General features: G+C 39.0%; 1 protein-coding gene across 13 annotated transcripts in view; it reads right to left on the bottom strand.

The window, feature by feature from the left end:
- plekha6 (pleckstrin homology domain containing, family A member 6) overlaps nt 1-26789 on the bottom strand; it is an 85544-nt gene that overhangs the window by 45055 nt on the left and 13700 nt on the right. For 12 of the 13 annotated variants that reach the window (XM_057845272.1, XM_057845273.1, XM_057845275.1 and 9 more), the window contains 4 exons: nt 11727-11810; nt 7405-7519; nt 6949-7053; nt 6154-6226 (listed from right to left, as the gene is read on the bottom strand). In XM_057845272.1, coding sequence (XP_057701255.1) covers nt 6154-6226; nt 6949-7053; nt 7405-7519; nt 11727-11810 — 377 coding nt within the window. Of the gene's footprint in view, nt 1-6153; nt 6227-6948; nt 7054-7404; nt 7520-11726; nt 11811-16198; nt 16765-26789 lie in introns of those variants that run through there. The other variant, XM_057845271.1, reaches the window with a different exon arrangement.

The raw sequence follows: 26789 nt of genomic DNA, 5'->3' as shown, positions 1-26789 counted from the left end.
AAAAATAATTACCGCCGTTTTTGGGATAAATTTGATAACCCTACCTTAAGCCTAAACTAAAGACTCTGGATGAGTGTAATATATTATGTCTGTAACGTTAAATACAATTAGAAAATGATTTAATTTAAAAATATATATATATTTAAAAAAGGCATGGCCGATATGTTTTTTGCCGGTTCCGATACTTTGAAAATGACGTGATCGGACCCGCTCGATCGGCATCCCGATCGATCGGGACATCTCTAGTAAATACAGTAAGTGATCAATTTTAATTGATCGGTTGATCCCATTTTCTACTGAAAAATCCTTTTCCTAACAATACCCATCAAAATTTCGATCACTCCTCATGCTATGTCAGTGTATGAATGCACCACTCATTTTCTTTCCATGGCAGCAGGCATGATCCTCATTTTAACCTAGCCTCTGGGGGCAAGCCAGCCCAAATCATTGCTGGTCCCAAACACAGATAAATAGGGCAGGTTCACATAAGACAAGGGCATGTGTAGTAAAATCTATGCCGAAAAAAAGGAAATGACCCTTAAACAAATGCAGGACATACAATTAGAAGAAAAAATAACTTTAATGTTCTTGAGTGTTTAACACCAATCCTTCAAAGTGTTTCTGAAAAAAAAAATGTTGTTTTCATTTGTTTCGTGTGCTACAGTACAGAATGGAAATAAAAACAAGCCTTATTGTTTAGCCATTTCAGAATATTGTTGTAACATGCCTTCTCTCTGAGTGTCACATTAGAGCGCAAATAGCAAGAACAGTCATTCAAGTTGATAAACAAAAAAACATATAATTTTGGAGGACTGTCATGCCAAGAACAATGCGAGAGAGAGAGACAACCTGAAAACTTCAACCTAAAAACACCTTTTGCGCTTTTGCGAAAAACAAACACTCAAATAGATCTGGAATCTGAGCCGCAAACCGGCCAGGCGAACTCTGAATTGTGTCCGACAAACGTTCCCTGCAGTAAATTTTGCATGACTTTACAGAGTTATAGGTACTTAGAGCATTATGATTTTGCAAAACTGAGACAAATTCCACGGGCTAGTTTTAAATATCTTAATTTGTATGAAATGCAGGTACAAACGAGCAGACAAAGTCTGAAACAGCGGGAAGCACTTTTCCATTGGTGCATTTTATTTTTTAAGACTAGGAACCTTTATTGCATCTATAGTCTAATTGGCGATCTAATATTAATCCTCTGAACGATTGAAAGGATGATTATGAAAGAAGATATTATGCCATCTCACATCACACGGGACTCTCTTCAGCTCTGCATTTTTGTAAGTGGGTCATTTTAGCGCACTATGATAATTGATGCTGTCCTCTGTCTCAGGGACTCAGGCAGGAGATTCAGAGTCCCCTGTTTTAAGTCCAACAGGACAAAGAACTCCTTTTTACCAAGTGCGATTAGGCTGCTAAATTTGCACAATTCTTGCATCTAGATGCGAAACTGTCTATGGCATTTTTAAATTGTAATCTGGGTTATTTTATGTGAATGAGTTATCTGTTGTTGTGTTCTGTGTATGCTTACCTGCTGTAAGATACAGTATGTTTACCCTTCTTAGGGGACAATAAACTTCAACTGAGCTGAACTGTCAGGGTAGTGTTCTTAGTTTGCTATTCCAAGATTGAAACACAAAATTTACGATGGACACGTACATCTAATTATTCAGGAAGAGTCAAATAAAAAAAAAAAATTATTGGAGCAATCGGTTTGTTGTCTGTTACATACTTTATAGTAACAGACTTGTTTGTTGTTTGTTTGTTTTTGTATCTTGAATTCTTTCTTTACACTTCAATGGTTTTTTACATTAAGTTTTCACACATGTTAAGCCCCTTTCACACACATATCCCAGTAAATTCCCTTATAAGGTGAAGCTGGATTTACTCGTGTCATTGCTTTCACAAATGGAGAGATATCCCGGGAATGACGTGGGTTGGACACTTTCACAGACTTGTCCCGTGTTGCCTACTCGGTGCTCTGTTTGCGGAGAGGGCTGCTGGCACTATTTTATAACCCGGACAGTCCGTCATTTTTGGACAGCATCGGCTGTCACATTCTGTTGGTCAGATCCTGTTTTGTTACAAAGCCGTTGCTCTGCCAGATCAGCGTACTTTATCAGAATAGCATACCCGTAAGCCAGTCTGACAACTACACCTAGCATATGAGTTTACGTTATCACAGTAGCATTCTACGTATGCTACAAAGATGTTCTATTAGGTGGGCAATTTCAGAATTTGAAGACAATTTACGTCCTTTCCTTCACATTTTGAATTATTCACACAAGACAATTGTGCTTTTTTTTCACCCTTTTGTGTTTTTTTGGGGGGGGGGGCTGAGCTGGCACCATTGATCAGAGAAACATTCCTACGTATACTACGACAATGTTCCAGTGATTACCAGAGTACCATTCCTCTGTATGCTACGACAATGTTCAAATAAATGTAACATTTCTACATCATATTACAGCTGACGTATACCTGCTACAATGACGATAATCAAATAGTTTAAATTTAACAGTGCAGTGAATAATACTGTTAACGTGAATAGCCAATGTAGGAACGTAGAACGCGTGCGCTGTAATGAGAGGTAAAATCTTTATTATGCTTCCCCGTCGTCTCTGGTATGCCACCATGATGAATGGAAAGCTATTTCATGTACAATTTCCTTCTACCCATGCCCGCATATTCGTTGTAATGAGAGGTTATATGATGGTCATTCTGATATGTTAGAACACTGATTGTGGGAGCATTCCCGACATGGTACCTGCAGCTTATCGAAGCTCATCAAGACTGTATTCAAGCCCAGGCGATCGAAGAGAAAGGTGACGAGATATTACCTTACTGAGCACCATTCAACATCTTGTACTCTTGAATTTTGTGCATTTGCTAGCTTGTTCATCTGCCGCCCTTGTTTTGAAATCCCCTACGTTGTGCTGGTATTTGAGTGTGCTTGTTTTGTTGTCCTATCGGCTCTCTGCCTACCGCTTAGGTTAATATTACTGATACCCGTCAACCTACCCATTGTGTTATTCCCCTTTTTCCGTGATCGCGTATATTTTTGTCTGTATTTAATAAACCCTTGTAGACATCCCTCTGCTGTTTTTTGCGTTGAGGTACAAGTTAACGTTGTTTCTTCAGTTGCAGACCCTAACATCGGCAACAAAATAAACTACACATTTCAAAACATAGCCGATCGACTCTCTTCCTTGGCTCTACAATCCAGTAGCATTTGGATTTTATTATGTTTTAAATTTAATCCTGCCATTTCCATTTTGCCATGTTGATATTTGGGATGTTTGTTTACCTTTTTTTCTTTTTACTGCGAAGAAATAGGAAATGAAGATCAGCCCGCCATGATATTCACGTCATCAGTCATCGTGCTGTGACCCGGGAATCAAACGCGTGCTATCATGCATGCCTCATCTCGGTTAAAGTTCCAGACATAATACTAAGACGCGACCAGTCAAATGTCTGCATAATCTCCGTGTCAGTCGACCCGGGAAATAACTTGCACACACAAGGGCTACCAGTTTAAATCCCGGGACTTTAACAGTGTTCAGGCATATGTGGTATATGTGTATACATGGTTGAAACCATCAGAACTACGGAAGTGCAATTGCAATTTTCCACAGCTTTTACACAATTTGTCAACACTGGGTGCTATTTAGAAAGAGGGAACATAGTAGAAGATTGAAACTTGAGTTATTCATGGGAAACAAACCCACCAGTAGTGTGTGCAATTTGCTCAACAATATGGGATTATGGTAAATCCTGCTTTAAGAATTAAGGTGCTTGTCAGGGTAAAGCAGGTGTAGTTACAATTGAATAATTTGTCTCAAATTCAGTACTCAACCCAGTGACTAATTTGTGACAGCAACCGTAAGTACAACTTAGACGGAATCAAATGCCATTGTAAACACCGGAGGGCCAAACACACCACAGTGGTTTAAAGGAAGAGTAGAGGCAGTTTTATAAATCACGGCACAGAGCACAAAAGTGCTTTTCTTATGTCCATTCTTTGAGGTTTGGTCTTTGCTGGCATAGCTATCACATTGCTACATTGCACTGGCCACATTACTGCCTCTTTTGCTCCCTCTCAGCAGGCCCCTTTTTCAAAAAATACAGCTGGGCCATGCAGAGGAGAGGCAGGGAACAAAGAGACGTGGTCAGAATGAAGAGTGAATCCCCAAGTACAGGAGTTAAGTTAAAAAGTAAACAGAACAAAGTAAACAGATTTACAACTTGGTGAAGAAAATCTGCTTCTTTATCAGCTACAGTTGCAAAAAATACAAATGGAAAAAGAAAAACAATCTTAAAGCAACCCAAATGAGCACAGGGGATAAACCTGAATGGACAGAAATTGAGGAGTTAAAGATATTGCCGGTTATTTGAATAAAAGAACATTGCAGAAAGTTTAACAGTTGTATTATGTTTTCTCAATGGTCAGTAAACACAAAAATATGCAACGTGACTCCGATTTGCAATGAGAGTGCATTGTTGAATCAGCATAATTCAGTGAATCGCAACACATACTACATAAAAGATTGAAATTACCCGTTGTCCACTTCTAAGAAAGAGATTTAATGTTTTAAGTATTTATTGTAAATTGATATAATTGATTGTAGCTCAGATGTGGTATTTTGTATAAAATAGATTCTGGAAAACTATCAGATACAATTTTATGATGTTAACCATCTGCATGTTTTTATTTTTTATTTTTTATTTTTTATTTTTTTTTTATCTCAAATATTAATAACTTCATTTTGAAATTACAGCTTACACTTTATTATTTGCTCTATTATTAATTATTTAAATAATTGTATTAATTTGGATATTTTTACAGATGCAGAAAAAAATGCTACAAAGAGAGGAGCCTTTGACAAATGATATAGTCTTACTGAATTATCTCATGTAATTCACATTTTGTTAAGTTCATACAAGTTATAACAATATATACAGTAAATTATATAATATATTTCACTTCTCCATCAAATCTCTGATTTTCATCTAAAACATCAACTATCGTTATCCTGAACTTTGTCTTGAGTCAGAAAATATAGGTTTAAATTGCTGTTGTGATTGAAAAGAAAGCTATTACTGTTAAAGCAGAATCAAATATGACCAATGACCCATTAATCTGCATTTGTACACGCCCCTCATGAGTGAATGCACATTCACAGAATGTGAAGACACAATCTGACATACAATGAACATTCACAAACACTAATCTTTGTGCAGCATGTGCACTGCGAGAACATTTGTTTCTGAAAGTGGTGACATAATCATGTTTTTAAAGTGTAACACCTGTACCAATATTGTTGTATTGAAACATTTCTGTTCACAGAAATATTAATACAAAGTGATATTTTAAAAAGAATTTAGCATTCTTATTTTATTATATGGTACTTTAAACCAGTACGAAGGTAGATAAGAAAGACTGGTAACCCAGTTAAAGCAACCATCCTTACAAGTACTTAAGTTGTTCGTTTCTACAGAGTAACACGGTATATAACTACATAACCCCATAATTTCATTCAAACATTTGAATGCAAGTGTGCCTGTTAGATTTGTGATTTATATACCGTAATTATTACCGTAATTTTTCGACTATAAGCCGTTACTTTTTTCCTTTTTAACAGATGTCATTAAGTGTCATCCAGCAATTTTTTTTCACTAACTCAATTTCTGTCCAGCTCAGATATTTTACATCCATTCAAAAGTGAGATAATTTGCCAGATGAGACTAAATGACGTCTGTCATCTGCATTCATTAATGCTCATAACAGTATCATGTCATGATGATGATGGTCTTATGACGCCGCTTTCAAATAAAGTGTTACTGGTTAATATATTTTGATTTAAATATCCCATAATAAGAGTGAGGACAGCTGCAGTTTATAGTCCGGCGTGGTTATCTATGAATAAATGCCATTTTCGTGTCAATTTTGGGTGGCGTCTTATTGTCAGGTGCTCCTTATAGTCCAAAAATGACGGTAGAATTATTCATTGCTATATGTGTTTTTGTTGTCACAGGTGTATCAAGACGGCAGGGTATCTTTCCTGCGGGCTACTAATTCACCATAGATCAGCTAAATGCAATTGAGAATACATATCAAACTTGAAAACAAGAAGCACACACCTTTGTAGTAGAACAGACATCTGTCAGAGAGGACAAACCAACGCTTGTTCCACTGTTTAACTCCAGTACTTGCCTGGTCAGGACAAAAAAATGATTATTAGTGATATCACACACAGTGATTGGCATATCATATTAATATGCTCTTTAAACTATGAGACCGTTGTACAAATATACCTTCTAGTATGTTAACTTAAACCAGACAAATATACAGTATTTTTCTTTGCCAGTAAAACAGTTAACTAGTTAATGAATATTTCATGCCTTCAGATGAAAGCCAAATGTGGAATGTAATTACCGGTAAATCTGACTTTTTAAAAAAGTCAAAATTAGATTACCAGTTAAATGTAATATGACTTGATTACAAAATACCAGTTTTTAATGCTTTAAAGGCTGATTTCGGACTCAAACATTTTTAAATCTGATTCTTTCATTATGTCACCAACCCTCAGGTTATACAAATCATGAACAAAAAATTTAAATGAGAGAAATTTATTGAACAGTTCATAATAAAGTTTGGACCCCCGACTCCCTCTACTGGCTAACTGGGAACCTACAGGCAACAATATGTCTGCAATTAATAACATAAATAATCAGTCCTGAGACCCCAAAAAATTTTAACCAGGGCTTCGAGGATCAAAGCATATATTGTACATTCCTAGAATATGCCGGGCTAATTTCATTCTGATCCATCCACATATGATGGAGGAATAGCAATTTTAGTTAGTGTCTTCCTGAAGAAGAACAACAAAGAAGGTGACTTTTTGAGACCTCCTTCCAGGTGGTCTAAAAATGTACCTGCTTATACAGCCATCCTGCTTTGGTGACTTCTGCTTTAGGATTCCTGCGCATGGAGTTAGAGCGCTTCCCAAATGTAGCTGCTTTCCTTGGTGTTCGCGACGTCTGCCAGGCAGGGAAATAGAAAAGATAAGATGTCATTCATTCATGTGTGTCAAACTTGATGGAAAATTAGGGGTGTTAAAGGCACAATAAAATCTGTTAGAGGATAGAAGGTTTCAAACGTTAAACCTCTGATGTGTGATGCAGAGGTAAAAGCCACGAGGTCACCATACTCTCCATTTACAAATAATTGTGTTGTAGAAATTGCTAAAAGAAATTAGAATTATGAATATAAATATTATGAAACAAATCAATTTTCATGTGGATTGTTAATTTACCATTAATTCACTATCTGTACCAGATTTGGCTCCAAATATATAGTTGCAAATATATGATTTCATGTCTAATTCTTACCCTCGCGCAAGGTTGGACTTCTTGAGGCAGGTCTGACACCATGTTTGTACTTTTAGTCTGATTGCTTTTCTCAGTAGCAGTGTTCACTTTCCCTTTCATCATCAAATCACAGCCCCTAAAAGAGAAAAAAACAGATGTCATGATGTAATAGAGAACTACATTGCGGTTTTAAAAAATGTTTTTCAAATAATTTACAGTATCAGCTCAAGTTGCAAGGCTCATCTTTATGATGAAATTTTAACAATTGAGGAGAGATGTCAATCTGTGTCTTGGTTCTTTGCAACGAGCAAGTGCTTTCCGTTAGGGCACTGCCAAAATCCTGTGATACAGCTTCTATCATTACAGGCAGTTTTGAAATGAGATATTTTAATGTTAAAAGTTAGGTGTCTTATCTTCTATGCTGACTAGAATTTCTGTTAATGTTAGTCATACAGCTGGGCTACCACAATGAAAAAATCTGCAACGCCGAGCCCTTCTTTACAGTCACATTTTAACTGCCTGTGACACACAAAAGCATGTTTATTTCATATTACACGCGGTACTTTATGCTCCTGAATAAAATGGACTGCTTGGATATGTGTGAAAGCGATCAATGTGTTTTTATTAAATTTTTTTAATCCTGCGCCATGAAAATGAGTGATTTCCGGCAAGAGACTGGATTGATGAAAAAGGCGAACATGACGTCAGCGGACTGCAGATTCAGCTGATTTTGAAGATTAATTTGTTTATTTTTTTGTGTCACGCCCAGTGTTGTTAATCTTACTTTAAAAAAGTAATTAATTACAGTTACAAATTACTTCTCCCAAAAAGTAATTGCGTTAGTAACTCAGTTACCTGAATGTAAAAGTAATTTGTTACTTGACAAAGTAACTGGTGATAATTTTCATGTTTTTTTTTTCTAAAAAAAAAAATAAAAACTGGTCACACAATCTGAAGTTTAAAGGGTTTTTTGGGACAACAGGGGTATTGCGGATATTGCAATAACTAGATAATAATAAAAATACCTAGATAATAACCTTTGCTATGTGTTGAAGTCATTTAATGTTTTGAATCAGTTGTTAAAGTTGTTAAAATTGCTCCCGTTATTGCATTAGTTCCCTTCCGTCTATTTTCGACATGTGTAGTTCCTTTCCGTCTATTTTCGACATGTGTAAGTTTTCAAACTGTTTCATCATTTAAAGATAGAGTTAAGTATAAAGTTTTGCGGATTCAGGAGCATTTTAGATAAAAAGTGACTTAGGTTCGCCAGGAAGGTTCTCTCCAACAGAGCCTTCATGAGAAGTCTACTGCTTTAAGATGGCGGCTGTTTACTAACGCATCTAGTTCTTTATTATATATGTTGCTAATGCCGCTGTGTCTGTCATTTGCATTTAGTTCTGTATAATGTGATATCTACCAAAGCATCATGTGGGCGTATTTTGTAGGCTATCGGCTACTGTCAGGTATTATTGGAGCCACCTAGCATAGTAGCATCGCGCTTGCAACGGCGTCACACTCCCTTGCCTCCTCCCCACTCCTGCTCTGCTCTCTCATCTCCGTGAGTCCGTCTTTTTCCAGACTTTTCTCGCGGCAGTCAACCAACATCGTAACGCATTGTAAGGCACGCCTTTTCCGCCTCAGTAACGCTAACAGCGTTGCCAAGTAATTAATTAGATTACTCACTACTGAAATAAATAATGTGTTAGAATATAACGGCGTTAGTAACGCCGTTATATTCTAACACCGTTGTTAACAACACTGGTCACGCCAGCCCAATGTGCTGCAGGCTTTGTTGCTACACCAGGGAAAGTGGTGTGAGGCTTTTGGGATTTCCAAAACATCCTGTTCACTGTGAGTAATGGAGAAAATAAGTCCGACAATCAAGAGACCATTGGACAGATGACGAAGTGAGTAAGCTACGTGTTTTATTTATTTATTTATTTATTTATTTATTTTTTTTTTTTTTAAACCTGTCTTGTTCAGCTGTTTGACACAGAGAATGGAAGTCTAAGTGCCCGGATTCTGAACAGTTTTAATGTTTCACATGGAGAGTCTGACATACTCCCATTGTGATCCTTCAAAATACCTTTTTATTATGACAAAGCAGCGAACAGGAAGGGATTATGGGGGGACAGAAGAAAAGAAATACAAGAGAAGAAAGAAAAGAAACACATACACAAACAACAACAAGAAATACATTGAACATCTAAACTAGTTACTAATATGCTGGTGCTATCGTCAGCGAGATGTATTTCCGGTTTACACCATGTGGGGGCCAATTGGCCAGTGAAAGAGGAGAATGGGGGTGGGGGTGTCTATAAGACTATAAGCTAAGTGATTGAAAGGGGTAGAGTGTACACAAATCAGTTCTGTGATCTAGAACCCAGTAATCGTGTGAATCTCTTATGAGTGTAAGCCCGTTGGCGACCAACCCTACGCCGCCACATCGCCAATCCCGGCACCGGAACCCCCAACCCGAGCATGCCCTACCAGAAATTGGATATGTGTGGAAGCTACGTGTTTTATGTTATGTCAAATACTGGGATCATGGCAAACATTTTAATAAGGATGTGGCTTGCATTTTGTGGGTGACAATGCTCCCTGTCCACCGAGACGGATACACGGCCGACAACTGGCGGCTTGTCGCACACATTGGTCGCCGGGCAATAAAAGCGTGTCCACCTCTAGAGCGCTATCATCGGCTTGGGCCCGGGTAGCCCCCTGCTCTCGTTCCCGGTTCTCGATTGTGTCAAGATTTCCAGCCCCCGCGGCCCTCAGGTGCCTGCCCAGAGAGCATTATGCTCGGTTCTTGGGCTCAGGCAGCCACACGCTCCGACGTCGGTCGGTTTGTCCACCGAGAATGCGCCATTTTCAACGTTCATTACCCCCGGGTAATGAATGTGGGCAACGCAGCAGAACGACGAGCCGAAACTTGCTCGCGCCAGGGGCTGACCGATCGGTGAAGACAATCACCCCCATCGCCATGTGTGACATGAGTCGGGGTAGTTTTGTGTGATTTTTCGCTGTCAAAGGTGAGGAAGACACTTGGAAGAGCCGCTCGGTTCGGGTTAGCATGTCGCCTAGCTCTCACGCCTTCTGTTTTGTTACGCTCTTTCCTTCTTCTTTGAAGCCCGGGCAGGGAAATGACAAAAGCCGGACTAACTCCAGTGGCATGAAATACCATTCGGGAGGTTTATGAAGTCGGCAGTTTTGAACCATTAACCAGTAATTTAGCCTAGTCATACTGAATGAATGCATCTTTAATATCATATATTCCATTTAGCACAAGACTGTTATTTATCATGACCATATGTAACGGGTACACGCAGGTCCGCGTGTGTGACTGGTGCATGGAAAAACCTTCCCTCCGATGCTTTCATGTCGGTGCGCTGGCCGTCAGCTAGAGATAATGGCCTAACGGTTAGTGTTTCGCCTAGCGAGTGGACGAGTCATGCGGCGGGAGTTCGAGTGTTGACCTGAGCGAGGTGGCATCGGAACACGGGTGCGGCGTGGACACACCGGTTACACATACAATTAATTTAGCAATTGCAGAAAAATACTCAGATAAAAATAAATATCTTGTTAAAATATTGGAGGAGAAAGATAAAAACAATTATGACATTTTGCTGCTCTCTGTCGCATTTTTCTCATTATGAATCTTCCTCCTCTATTAGGCTAATTTCGAAATCAGATGAAAGCGTTACTCTGCCGACGTCATCACCCAGATGGCGGCGCCGGAGCACCATAATGACTGAAGAAGCTAAACGGCAGATTGAAAGATGCATTCCTCGTCATCTGCATGTTGCCAAATTGTTGTATATATTTGAATCTTCTCAAAATATGATTCTAATTCACATATTAATGCCATTTAAGATTTTTTTCATGGTGTCACAGGCACTTTAAGCCTGAGACAGCATCAAATGCAGCAGAAACAAGTCACATATACCTTGCTAATGTATGTATGTATTTATGTATGTATGTATGTATGTATGTATGTATGTATGTATGTATGTATGTATGTATGTATGTATGTATGTATGTATGTATGTATGTATGTATGTACTACATTACTTCATTGGAAATGCAATGCACTGCTGCACTGCTATCTTCAAAAAGCTTATGAACAGCTTGTTACTGTTATTTAATCTTTCAGAACTCAAATGCAAAACATTAGTAAATTGAAAACTTCTGAAATGCAGCTTGCAAGGGTGAATCATTGTACTGTTATTGTTGCTCTTGTATTCAAAAAGCTTGAAGAATGTTGTGTTTTTGAAGAGTGTCCAACACTGTGATAGAATTAGCATGAGGAGAAATGAAACTATGTTTAGCAACTGTTGACTCACTGCAGATCGGTGTGTATTTGTGCAGTTTCTTGCAGCTGGATTGTGTTCATTCCTGGTCCAGCTGGTCCACTGGTGTCATGTTGACTGCAAACAGACAGACAGACAGAATTACTTTGTATATTAAAATATAAATAAGATGTAAATAAATTCAATAATATTTATGTAATTCTTGACAATTATTTGAGTAATTTTAAGCACAGACAGATAATCAAACGTTCTTCTCTGAAAACCGAAAATGAGAAAACCAAAATATTGAATTTTGATTTTAATACTATTTTCATATGAGCTCCCTTGTTGGTTTTCTAATGCTGGTGTTGACATATGTCAATCAATTACTTTTAATAAAAGATGCAGCATAACGTGCTTTACATAAAGAAAACAAACAGAGGCAAAAGCAGGACCATTGCCATATGTACTGCGCACATATTATTCTCTAAAACTAGAACTAGAACTCTAAAATAAGTAAGAAAAACTTATTTATGTGGTTAATAACTTAGTTGGGAGTGAAACTGGAGAATTTTAACCCATAGCTGGCAGTGTCACCTCATTGGATCATTATAACCAGTCGGGTAAAAACGAGAGACTGACTTCAAGTTTAAAGACAATAAAAAGGATGCTCCACGAACTCTGTACCTAAGTTTTTTCTTCTTTTCTTAAAAATAATCATTTATGCAACGTTTATCCAACATTATATTTCATCCATGAACCGACATAATTAGGGCTGTCAAACGATTAAAATTTTTAATCGAGTTAATCAGAGCTTAAAAATTAATTAATCGTAATTAATCGTAATTCAAACCATCTAGAATATATGCCATATTTTTCTGTAAATTATTGTTGGAATGGAAAGATAAGACACAAGATGGATATATACATTCAACATACTGTACATAAGAACTGTATTTGTTTATTATAACAATAAATCAACCAGATGGCATTAACATTAACATTCTGTTAAAGCGATCCATGGATAGAAAGACTTGTAGTTCTTGAAAGATAAATGTTAGTGCAAGTTATAGAAATTTTACATTAAAACCCCTCTTAATGTTTTCGCTTTAATAAAATTTGTAAAATTTTCAATCAAAAAATAAACTAGAAGCTCGCCAATGTTGATGGTATGCTGAAACGCATAAAATCAGTCGAACCCAAGCACCAGCAGAGGGCGACAAAACTCCAAAAAACACAAGTAACAAGTGCACATGACACTGTGCTATCATTTTAATCTGTTTGAGCAGGGCATGTGCGTTAATTGCGTCAAATATTTTAACGTGATTAATTTTAAAAATTAATCACCGCCCATTAACGCGATAATTTTGACAGCCCTAGACATCATATAAACACTTATTGAACGTTTAATCAAAGTTGAATTTCAACCGTGAAATGACAACTAATCAATGTTGAGCTTTGTGTGCGAACGATGCCATTGGCTACCAAGCTCCGATCAACTTAAGACAGTCTGCCTTCTGCTTCCCGGACAATACGACGTCTGAACAGTACATGAAATTTAGCTAAATTAAATAGTATTTAAGAAAAGAAATCATGAGGAAGTCGTTCAAGAGTTCGTGGTTTTGCTTAATCATTCTGTTTCAGCTTTGTAATTTCGGTTAAAAAATATCTATCGGACCAGAACCAAAAACACAGTATAAGTCAAGTCTTGGCCGAAACTTTTATGCCACACAATTTTTGGTCCATCCTTAGTTCATGATCACCAACTACTACTTCCAAGCAACAGTCTCTGTGGCAGTATTACCAAACATTATTTCCAGTTAGAATAAAGGTAAAATGTGTTTGTTTAGGCAATGATGAGGTACACTGGCTGACAGCAGATCATAGCACCTTCAAATTTTTATGGAATTGCTCACCCCATAGTTGAATCACTTGCTGAGAGCACAGCAGCTCCACACCTGCCAGCACCTGCATTGATTTATCAATGAGATATTCAAAATCCCAAGCTTAACCAATGTTTCACTCTCATGCCAGTGCTAAGGAAACTATTGAGTATCAAGGCTGTTTTCCTGTGGATGCGAGAATATGACTATAAATTAAGCGTGTGTGTGTGTATGCGTGTGTTAAGTGGCTATTCTCATGGCATCTGGCCAATTTCTGCATGACGTAACATTGTGGCCTCCTAACACACATACTGTACAGCATCACCGTTTCCATTTTTATTGCACACAACAAGCACAACCCACAGAGGTTCTTATATGATAAGGGATGGACCAAAAATCACTTCATTATATATTTCCCTTGTCAAAATGTAGCATTAAAGTGGTAGATGTGAACATTCATTGTAAAACTTTTTGAAAAGCAAAGCTTGAACTGACCCATAACCCTCAGGATTGAATGACTAGCGGTCTACCTCCTGAGCCGAACCTCTGCAGAAATGCTCAGAATTTATTTTCTACAAATATTGCTAAGACCTGTTTGGTTAAAAAATACTATACAAATAAGATTCATTCATTCATTCATTCATTTTCCATGCCGCTTTTCCTCACGAGGGTCGCGGAGGTGCTGGAGCCTATCCCAGCTAACTCGGGGCAGTAGGCAGGGGACACCCTGAACTGGTTGCCAGCCAATTGCAGGGCACAAGGAGACATACAACCATTCACGCACACACTCATACCTACGGACAATTTAGAGTGTTCAATCAGCCTACCATGCATGTTTTTGGGATGTGGGAGGAAACCGGAGTACCCGGAGGAAACCCACGCAGGCACGGGGAGAACATGCAAACTCCACACAGGAAGGCCGAAGCCCGGGATTGAACCCTTGATCTTAGAACTGTGAGGCAGACGTGTTAACCACTCAGCCACCGTGCCGCTACAAATAAGATGAGGGGGAAAAAAGGTCAAGGCAGTAAAAATGACTGCAGCACAGTAGCATAATCTTGCAGAAATGCAGTCATACTTCTAACAGACACACAAATAATTTTATCCCAAAAGCCATGAATGTAATGTAAAAAGGTTTCATTGCTAAATCTATATAGTGTGTGGAGATGTTCAAAAAAGGCTGCCACACAAAGAAGATATTGTCCTGATTAAGCACAACATACTTACGGAATAACAGAAATATTATTTTCAAGTATGAAGAAAGAATTATGTGTGTTTGTCCATGCATGCGTGTGTGTGCTGGTTAACCTACAAACCTATTTAGAGGCAGCTGCTGATTAAGTAGTTGGGTGGATTAACATGCGCAAGTCGCTATCTTCACACAAAATTCAAACAGCTAATAAACACTGCCAGATGTTATGCCAAACAAGCCAGCTGCACTCCTGAGAAAATGATATTATCCAACAGCATCAAATTGTGACAGGGTAGCTTTTTGGCTTGGGTGTTCAAATCTTAGCCTCAACCTTTTTAGTGTGGGTTTTCTGTGTCCAAAAATATAGCTCTTATGTTAATTAAAGACCTTGATGTGTACTGTATGTAAGTGTGAATAGTTGTGATTCACCGGTGGTGACTAATCCGGAACACAACTAACCTGGCAGTTACTCTAATATTATATTGTTGTAAAAAGGATAGATAGGAAGTGAGTCAAAACGAAATTATAAACTCCAACATATCCCGCAACATTAAACCATCCATCTCTTACATTGTCATTTACCTGCACAGAGAGTTTGATTCTTCTTCTGATCTTTGATTATTAATCACACAATTTTAGATAAGAAATTGTCTACTTTTCAACTGTACAAGGTCTTTAAAACCAGAGAAAATAGGATGTTTATATATGCATATACATATTTAATTTATTGTCAAAGACAGTCAATGAATTAAAAACCGAAGTGTATGAGAAAAAAAATGTTGAAGTAGTTTACAAACTGGATTTCAACATATTGACAGACACTTTGAGCTGACTTCACTTTTGTTGTCAGTTTATTCCATTTGTTGTCAGCAAAACAGCTAAATGCTGTTTAGCTGTTTCAGTATTGGACACTTACCCTCATATGAAACCACAACAACATAAATGCATTGCTTGATTAGATTTAATTTACTTTTGCAAATGTCTTACTTAATATTGTATAATAATATAATTTATTGATCACATTATATAAAAACGACACAAAATGCTGTAGATATACAGCACACTGTATATATATATATATATATATATATATATATATATATATATATATATATATATATATGCTTTCTCTGACAGGACCCTTGATGAATCCAGTGTCATAGCAAACCGTTAGAGGAGGAGACAGTCGGTCACCATACAGCCACATGATTTACAAATCTGTTTACGGAGATCTTGTTTTCTACATCCCAGTACACAAAGCATGGCACCCTTACATAATCATAACATCTTATTATTCTGCTAAATTTCTGATTGGTACTGCATTGCAGTCTTCTCTGACCTACGAGCGTCTGGCCATCCACTCCTCTATTAACCTCCCCTCATTCCCTTTCTCTTCTCTCTCATCTTGTCCCAGCCCACAATGTTACCTCCTCCATTCTGCCTCCACCTACCTTACTCTCCTGTCCACACGGAACTTCAGCATCCTCCCTTGGTTCACTCATGTACAAACAGTATGGGAGACAGCACAAACAGATGGACAGAAGGATAACAGATGTAGAAAGGAACAGAAAGGGGTAGAGATACTGAAAACAAGGCTAAGGGGAGGGAGTCACTGCTGCCACCCTCTTTCTCCTTCAGACTGCATGCCTCTCCCTCTCCTCTTGCTGCTGGTTTCCTCACCTGTCTCACCCTCTCCTTTCTCTCTTTAGCCCCCACCTCGTCTATCACACAAACACACATCAGCACACACACTCCCTGCCTTCTGGCAAAGAAATGCAACACTCAGCTTATTCATTTGTCCCATAGCTGAAACTGTACATGCTTTATTATAGTGATCCCCACTAATGTCTTTTGCACACATATACACACACGCTTACAGTACACCCAAATGCACATACTCCTGGTAAAGTGTCAAGTTTTTGTGTTATGGGATTAGGTAATGTATTCAACTATAAAAAAATAAAATAAAAAGAAATGTAAAATGACCAGAATGAATGACTTCGGACACTCCAGCCCTCCCCACCCAAAGAAATTATCCAATTTTGTCTCATTCCTGAGTCTGTGTTGAGTAAAATGTGCTGAATTACTTGTCTTACATTAAAATCATGTGAGGTGTATTCATCATTAAAGATGATTTTGTTGCCTCTTACCGGGTAATTCAACCAACTGCCGGTGAGGGGGAAAGGAAGTATAATTTACAAATCTAAGTGGATCAATATAAAATATATAGTTTTATGGCGTTTGTGTCAAAACAAAAGCACGCGTTTCCAAATAAGAGTCTGGAGACATGGTAGTGTTCTGACTAATCTTAATGAACTGATTAAGCCTGCTCAGATGAGAGGCAAAATTTCTTCAACGAAAACCAGAACAGTCCAGTTGGGATCGATTCAATGTCCAAAGATTGAAATGACCTGGGTGAATGAGAATATTTAGAGCCAAGAGTTTGTAAGTAAAAATGAACCCAAACGTCCTTGACAGGCAAAACAATCCCCCGTGGTCGGGTTGGATCTCCTGATGTGCCAGGTCTGCTGGACTCCACCTTTGACACCCCCAATCTACACTTTCTTTAGAGATGATCAAAACCACGTGTGTGTTGACTCTTTCTTTATTAACACTAGTTCAAACGTGATTGGTTAATAGTGAACACAGCCACATTTTTAGTTAGAAGAGCGTTAAAAACAATGCTTCGTAATCAATTCATAAACATTTACCTGAACACACCTTTAGCAAAGACTGGATTGATAATTCACAAATTACTGGTAATGAATCAGGAAACTTGGACATTTTCAGGGTAGATTTATTTTTTTCTGCCTGAGGAATAATACGGATAAAGGAGGGCATTCACATGCGTACCGCTTTATCAGTTAGAACAGAGGCCACAGTCAAGATCCCCAAATATTCTCAACCACCTGATCCATGTTCAGCTTAAGTGCCATGTGATATCTCTGAAAGTCTTCTATCAGGAGACTGATATAGCTGAGGGCAAGCACCCAGCTCAGACTCGCAGTGTTCATGTAAGAGCAGACCCTTTCCTTTACACCATAGATAAGTTCAGGCCATGGTGTTGATAGTGAAAGAAACTAAACATAAACTTCCTTAGCTTAATTAGTTGTTGATAACATGCCAGTTGTTGAGCATCAGTTCACTTAAAATAATCTTGCTTACATGGTAAACTGTGGGAAAATAATGGCCCATCAGAGAAGTTTTATAAAACTTTGATATTTTATTAATTATTATAATTATTTGTTTTGAATTTGATTTCCAAACCAAAATGGCCCTAACACAGCATATTCGTAACTGCCCAAAAAGTTATAGTTTCAAGTTATATAGCATTTCCTTTTTATTCATTTTCTGGTTTTATTTCTATATACTGTTTCAATTATTTTTTTAATTTTACTCTTAATGATTTAATGTGACTTTTGTGCATCATTTTATTTGTGTTTTTAGATTTTCATGTGATGTAAAGCAATTTGAATATCCTTGTGTTGAATCGTGCTATACAATTACACTGTTCAAAAAAATAAAGGGAACACTAAAGCCTGAGTTATGCTCCCGCGTTGCGGTGATGGCGCAGCGACTACGGCATCCTTCGACATTCGATGGTTCCTCGGCCAGGTGACACGTTGCTCTGTAATTCATCGCCAAGCCACTAGAGGGGTGTGGTGTTATGTTTATATGGTTTTGGGCATGCTTGTTGACTTCCTCTCATCTAGTTTAACGGAGAAAAAAATAAACATTGCAAAATGGAATGCTTGAATGTGGATCTTCAGCTCATCAACATTGAATAAATGTTGATCATACCAATGTTGAGGCGCAGGCCACGCAGAAGACAGTTTCGAGGCGGTCTGTCCAACCAGTGATGTCACATAGAGAGTTCTAGCCTCGGATGGAAACCAGCTAGCTGTGGTGGCTAGCTTCAAACTGGTGTCGAGCACTGCGTCCAGCGTTTTATCCGAGGTCTGCAAAGCCCTCCAGCCCGATTTGTTTGCCGTGCCCTACAACCAGCCAGTGGGAAGCCATAGCAGATTTCTGGCAGCTATGGAAGTTCCCAAACTGCGTTGGAAGCCTTGATGTTAACACTATCATAAAAGCACCGAGGCACTGTTAATCAGTGATGATGTAACGAGTGTGAACTGTCTGTTGTTGAAAATTAAACATCAAAACAACTCTTTTGACACCAAACCTCTGCTTTATTTTTCATATACTTGAAGTGTGACACGTAAATAGGTCACAGACTCACAGCAAACATATGTACACAATAAATGATTTAGTGCACCAACCAAAAATCCGACATGAAGTGATAAAAAGCTGGCAGTTTTTGGCCGACTGGGTCACCGCTTCGTGTGGCCACTCGATTCCGAACACACATATACTTGTCTCGTGGTTTTTCCAATTTTTTTTTTTTTTTTATTCAATCGCTGGCTGACCTCCAGCCCCGTATTTTCAGCAATCTCCTCACTTGCCATTTGGCAATCTTCATAATGTCTTGACGAGACATTGTAGAAGTTGTCATACTTGCTCTTCGTTGATAGTCTCGTCGGCTTGGTCAATTTTTGCGTGCAGAAAAATCATGTTTGATAATGCCGGTGATTTCGCACTGAACCGGAAACAACAGTCTGAGCGGACCAATTTCCACCACGTCACGCGCGTTGACGCGACGCGAAGTCAGAAAAAAAGGAAGGCGCCAGAAAGGCTACGGCGTAGGGTCGTAAATCGGGTCTTCCTTGATGGCGCAGGTCTGACGCGGAAGCATAACTAGGCCTTAACGTCAGGGCCGTGCAGAGACCGATGGAGGGGCAGATGCTCATAGATCAAAAGGGGCATATGAACAAAAATATAATATATCTTACAACAGCAAAACTTCCAGTTTAACCAGCATTAGAGTATAATATGCTGTGACAGTGACAGACTTTAATTGGGAGGGGGGAAACATTGAATAGAAATCAACACTGTAATCAACATTTTCTGGCTCTGACTCAGTCAGTCTTTGTCTCTTTTCTTCCTTCATCCTCTATATGTAAACTTCCTTACTCAACTTGTTGTTCATCTAAGAACAAACCAAATGAGATGTTCACTGAGCCATTATCAGCACAGTTGGCGCCCCCCCCCCCCAAAAAAAAACAGTCAAAAGGGGCACTTTGGGCATGTAGGGGCAAAGGGGCAGGGGCTCAAGCACCCTCCGCCCCCCTCTGCACGTGCCTGACTAACGTAACATGTTGCAGATCTGAATGCATGAAATATTTTTTATTAAATACTTTGTTCTTTCCATAGTTGAATGTGATGACAATCAAGTCACACAAAAATTATCAATGAAAAGTAGATATATCAACCCATGGAGGTCTGGATTTGGAGTTATACTCAAAATGAAAGTGGAAAAACACACTATAGGCTGATCCAACTTTTATGTACTGTCCTTTAAACAAGTCAAAATGAGGCTCAGCAGTGTGTATGGCCTCCGCATGCCTGTATGACCTCCTTACAACGCCTGGGCGTGCTCCTAATGAGGCAGCGGATGTTCCCCTGAGGGATCTTCACTCATATCTAGACCAGGGCATCACTGAGCTCCTGGACAGTCTGAGGAGCAACCTGGAAGCCTGAAGGAGATTCCAGGAGACAGGTGGTTACTCCTGGAGAGCTGGGCAGGGCCATAGAAGGCCCTTAAACCCTCCTAAGGATCGTATCTGCTGCTTTGTTCAAGGAGGAACTGGATGAGCGCTGCCAGAGTCCTTCAAAATGACCTCCAGCAGGTCACTGATTTGAATGTTGAATCAAAAATGGGCTCCATGAGGATGACCTGAGGGCCCGGCGTCCTGTAGTGAGCCCCGTGCTCACCGTAGAGCTCAATTGGCATTTGCCATAGAGCACCAGAATGCAACTACGCCACTGGCTATGTGCTCTTCACCGATGAAAGAAGGTTCAACCTGAGCACAGGCGACAGACGTACAAGCGTCTGGAGATGCCATTGAGAATGTTATGCTGCCTGCGAAATCATTCAGTATGACTGTTTTCATGGTGGGTCAGTGATGGTCAGGGGAGACATATCCCTGGAAGGACACATAGACCTCTACAGATTAGATAATGGTACTCTGACTCCAATTAGGTATTTGGATGAAATCGTTGGACCCATTGACATAAAGTACACTTGTGCAGTGGGGCTGGATTCCTCCTTGTCCATGACAATGCCCAACCTCATGTGGCTTGAATATGCAAGCAATTACTGACGGATGTAGAATTGATAACATTGACTGGCCCCCACATTCACTTGACCAAAACCCAATAGAGCACCTCTGGGACATTATGTTTAGGTCCATCTTGTGCTGCCAGGTTGCTCCTCAGACTGTCCAGGAGATCAGTGATGCCCTAGTTGGTCCAGATCTGGGAGGAGATCCCCCAGGATTCTCTCATTAGGAGCATGCCGAGGCATTGTAGGGAGGTCATACAGGCACGTGGAGGCCACACACACTACTGAGCCTCATTTTGACTTGTTTAAAGCAGTGTTTTCTAACCGGTGTGCCGCGGCACACTAGTGTGCCGTGAGAAATCGTCAGGTGTGCTGCAAGAAGCTATCCAATATCGCTTTTTTTCTTTTTTTGTAATGTCGTGGGCAGAGTTGCAGTAGGTAAGAAGGAGTAGATAGAAGGTTGCGGTCATGTAGAAATGAGCAAGGTATTGCTCATGTCGCGTTCAAGAACTGTTCAGATTTCTAGCCATCAGCCACCTTGCTGTCTGCGACAATGTGGACCCCAGCACTTCTAATCTTCATTATTTGATTAGAGTCGTCAAGTGTCAATATACACGAACGCTTCCTTTCCATTTCATCCATATGTGAGACTGTCAATCCTCCCCCCGTGTTTTATTCCAACACATTGTTGCGGACAGCATGGTGGCTGATGGCTAGAAATCTGAGCAGTTCTTGAACGTGACACGAGTAGTTACATTTGCCCTTGTTTCAAAACAAGCCGATTGACTATTTTGTTTGCCTCTGTGAAAACACAATCTTTTTTTGAGAAAAACCACAAAGGTGAATGAGAAAGCCCTCAAAACCGGTTTCCTTGTTGCTAAACTTACTTGTTGCTAAATCCAAAAAGTCCCACGCTGCGGCAGAGACAATACTACCTGCCTGCAAGGCCACTGTTAGCGCGATGCTTGGCCCTGATGAGGTTAAAGACATTGCTTAAAGGGTATTAAAACATTAAGGGGCTGTGAGATATCAATAGAACCGTTATGTGGCAAGATAACAAGTATTAATGAAGTTAACCAAAAAAATAAATCACATTCATGAGCAATTATCGAAAGATCGAAAATTACAAAAATTTCCAAAAGTATTCTGGAAACAGCCGAATGGGGCGGAGACGTCATAACAAGGAAACGAAAGGTCGAGGCAGGTGCAGTCATTGTCTATCGACGAGAGAGTTGCATTCGTGTTTTATCAAAAAATCGCTAAAATGGTTCAAACCTGTCATGCTATGTGGTCTACAAATAGCCATTTGTCGCAATGTAGTTAGTACCCATGAGTTCTCGAACGCGAGAAAAAGAGCTGGACTACGCAGACAATGAGTAAAGTTCATCCGTGCTAAGAGGGCTAATTTTGCAGACCCAGCCTCCGGCATGGTTTTGTGTGGTGCGCATTTTACACTTGAAAGCTATTTGAACAATGGACAAATGAAATCAGGTTTTGCCTAGAAATTGCTGATGAACGCAGCCAACATACATGTGCAGCCACCTAAATGTCCCGAGATATCAAGAAAGAGGACGACTGGTTCTGATGAGACCACCCCAGGCTAACCAAAGGAGCGGAGCAGCCAAGCTCGAAATGGCCAGAGTGAGTACTCTTTTATAATATAAACATATCACGCATTGGATATACATAGAACTGGACACATGTATAAATCATCACTCGTAAAATATATAGAACAAATCCTCGAATCCCATACATATTTGTGTCTGTTGGCAGAGCGAAAACCTATGATAGCACAATAAATGATAATTATTCTATACATGACATTATTTTGCGGTCACGGTGTATCAGCTTCACAAAAAGAAATGCAAAACAAACCATTCGGTGTTTCCCACACGATGTTGCCGGTGTTTCATCAGTGTGATTGCTCCTCTCAATGATCCTTTCATTAGGCTGAATTGGCTTTCGTTTGGGCTCAAATTGATAATCCAAAACACCAAAGAAAGGTTCATAACTGTCCTCGTCACCATTAGAAGAATGTTCGTTACGTCAGATTTGTCGCTGCAACTAGAAACAAAATTGTCCGCTATCATTGCCGCCATTTAGTACTAAGCCCTGAGCTGGTTGTTTCCTTGTAGTGACGTCACGCACACAATATGCTAGATTTCCGGGATCTCGCGGGTGGGTCCTTTTAGCTTGACAATCGATCCAAATTTCTATCATTTTCTTGGTGTTGCGATGTGTGTAATTACACGAAGTGGCATGATATGAATCCAAAAGGCATGCGTTTATGGATAAATGATGGAATATTAGCATTTCCCCAGGTGTTGTCATACCCTTTAAGTCTCCCTTTCTGATAATTCTGAGCTTTACTGCTATAAAAAAATAAAAACAGAGACTGAGAGCTGTCGACGAAGATTCCTTCCAGGATATCCGCTTTGTGTTCATCTATACAGGCTCAAATTTCACACTGAGTAAGTATAGGTTGATGCATATGATTTTCATTGATATTTTTGTGTGATATTGTTATCAGCTCATTCAACTATGGAAAGAATAAAGTATTTCATAAAAATATTTCATTTATTCAGATCTACAATGTTGTATTTCAGTGTAATTTTACCTTGCCTTGCCATGTCTAACTCGACTTGTAATTTAAAGTGACTGAAAAAGTACATTTTTTATTATAGGGGAAAAAATGGGGGGGGGGGGGGGGGGACTCTTGGAAAGTGGAAAGTTTGATTGATCTTTAGTCTTTTTACGTGAAATAAACACGGTATGTCAGTTACTAGTATATATGACGTGGCTCAAAAGAGTACATTTCATACTTTCACTTATTGCTTGTTTACAAATTCTCTATCTAGCATATTTTGAGTATTAGTAGTTTACATAATGGCATAATACGATTTGTAATATATTATTTACAGTATTTCTTATTGTGTTTCATACACACATTTTTGATGAAATTGTACTCCAATCCAGAGTTTAAACTCTGAAATATTGAAACAATATAAAAATCAGATTAGATAGGCTCTTGTTGAAAAAAGAAATTGTTTTATGAACTGATGCACAATTGCAATTAATGGCAAATTTTACCCTGCATTTGGTAACCTTGGTTAAAAGAAATAAAGAAAGAAACTTAATCCAAACAGAAATATTTTATTTCTTTGTTTATCGTTAATACTTCATGGAAGCCCTCAACTGGTCCTAAGTGGGTGTTTAGCTCACTTATTTGTTGGACCGACTCTGGCCTCATGTCTGGTCTTGGGTGTAAGGGCGTAAATATTATCCTGCCACTGCAATTATAACAGGTGCTTCCCATAAATCACCTGCTGTTATGTTTTAGAAATACTCAGCAGTAGGGCAAATGACACAGACAAAAGACATCTGTCCCAGTTGGCAAATTCGACTCGTTTCCACAATCAGTTGATGGAAAGTGGCACAAAGCCACCAGAGGACCCATGCTGTCCTCTGGTGGGAAAAAGCAGCACACACATGAGTTCTAATGTAGTATACTATATGGACAGTACTACGCTCTTGAAATTAAATTGATACGAAGGCTTCGGAAAGGTTCACACCTCACACAAAATGACTTCATTTCTGGCAGATTGACTGTTCTAAAAATGCATGAAAAAAAGCTGATGGACACAAATGTGTTTTGTTTAACAAAACCTACTCAGCATTAATTTCAGATACTTATTGTGTGTACAGTATAATACAAAATTTATAATTGCCTGTTTGATGTAACAGCTCTTTACAAAATTGGAATGTATTCAGCGAAAGAAAATAACAAGTTGCGGATTTAAATTAGCCTTTCAGCGAATCTCATAAATAAGGTAGACCAATTTTATGAGCGGTTCGCAAATGTTCAAATCAGTTGAAAATATAATTGAGAGGGGAAAAAAGCTAGAATTAGCTCTCTTTTTTTTTTTTTTTGTTTAACTACTTTTTCTAATTAAAGGCAAATGACTGTCCTTATACTTCTAGGGATGTGTATACTGTGTATGCTCCCTTATGAGCCTGTCTCCTGTATGTTGTAACAGAAAATAAAAGGCTTGTCTCTACTAGCATTAGTCTCCATTCATATTTCTTACCTGCTGACATACAGTAGCACAGGAGCTGTGTTCACATCAAGTGTGACTGAACATCATGTAAAGAGCTTAGATGTAAAACCATCCCCTTAAAAACACAACATAAGAAGAACTGTGATAGGCAACTAATTCTAGAGCCCAAGGGTATTAGCCTCCTTGATAGCACGTCTGCCTGTCACGACATGACTGTGGGTTCAATCCGATGTGATGCATTTAGGTCTTGAGTTGTGGCTAAAATGAACATTTCCATCCAGATGTCTTTACAAGTCTGAGCAGAGACTGCACAGACAACAATTAGATGTTACTCAGCATTTGCATTGAGTAAGGGAAGTTAGTGTTACACCATAACATGTGAGGGGTGGTAAATGCTGTAAATGTTCAGCTAGCATAATCTCTGAATCCTGTGCAGTTTCAAAGTTCTGCTTAGGTATATACTGCTTTACACAAAGATATCTCCCTGAGATGTGTACATGCTTTGCATTTAGAGGGAACATAAGGAGCTGCTTTGATTGGCGGCTAATCGAGTCAGCTCTGTTCACATCCACAACAGAACAGACCTCATTTTTTTACAAAATTATACCAACACCTAGCCTAACGTATTAACACACAGATTTACATATGACTTGCTCCAGACATGGAAATGGAGCCACTCATGTTGAAGACACGGTAATTTTGCTTGTATATTCATACAGTAGCCATCAATCAGACAACCACATCCAAGGGAGTGAGCGATAGACAATCAGTGGTGTTTAGAAACCTTCACTCACACCCTTGCAGCTCTGGAAATAAGTATGAAAAATGTCCTCATTACCAGAGATGATAGATTAATACTGAGTTTGAATCTGACCTTTGATATGCTTTTAATCTTGTTAGCTTACTTCAATGACTGGATTCTGCATTAACACCTCAGGTATTACCAAAAAAACACAAATGCGCCATTGTAATTCACAACTTTGCACAAACCCATATCAGTGCACGTATTTCTTGCATCCACTTCTGTGACTAAAGAAAAGGAATGTTTTCCTTTATGTGTTTACAATTCTTCCAGGCGAGCCAGCAAAAACCCAAACTGACAAAAACACACCCACATCTGTTCATTCTTTCTTTCCCTCCAAAGTTCCCTCTCGGGCTCCTCCCACTGCCCCTCTACTTGAAACAACCCTGCCCTCCATCACTTTTAAATTTAGTTCACATTTTCCCGCTGCATACCCCCTCCAATTCAGTCCAGCAGTCAGTTGAGTGTATGCCAATGTCTGTGAGGCCACAATGAGAGGAATTTAAACAAGAGAGAGAGAGCGAGAGAGCGAGAGCGAGAGAGCGAGAGAGAGCAAGAGAGAGCAAGATAGAGAGAGAGATTTTCATTTTCTTAGTTATTGATAAGGCATTATGACAACAGAAGGGCTGGCAAGAGCACAACCATCTCGAAGTTCAGAGGTCAAGGATTCGTATGCAGTCTCTGGCCTTCCTGTCAGAAGATTTTTCCACATACGCTGGTTTCCTTCCCCCATTCCAAAAACCTACAGTTAGCTTAATTGAAGACTTTAAATTGTATACAGGTGTGAATGTGAGCATGAATGGTTGTCTTTGTCTATATGTGCCATGCTGAGATATAGACACCACCACACCAAACCACACCTGTAACTCCTATACAAAATAAACCTGCTTATCCAATTTCTGCAACACTGATCTGAAGCGGCTCACATTGAGATTTTTTCCGATGTAAAATATTTTTCAAAGTTTGGAGAACACTGATTTAAATTACAAAATAATGTGTAC

The sequence above is a fragment of the Corythoichthys intestinalis genome, chromosome 9, assembly GCF_030265065.1.
Source record: "Corythoichthys intestinalis isolate RoL2023-P3 chromosome 9, ASM3026506v1, whole genome shotgun sequence".
Lineage (NCBI taxonomy): Eukaryota > Metazoa > Chordata > Actinopteri > Syngnathiformes > Syngnathidae > Corythoichthys > Corythoichthys intestinalis.
The sequence above is the reverse complement of the archived record's forward strand: the minus strand, read 5'-3'. Positions and strand labels throughout refer to the sequence as shown.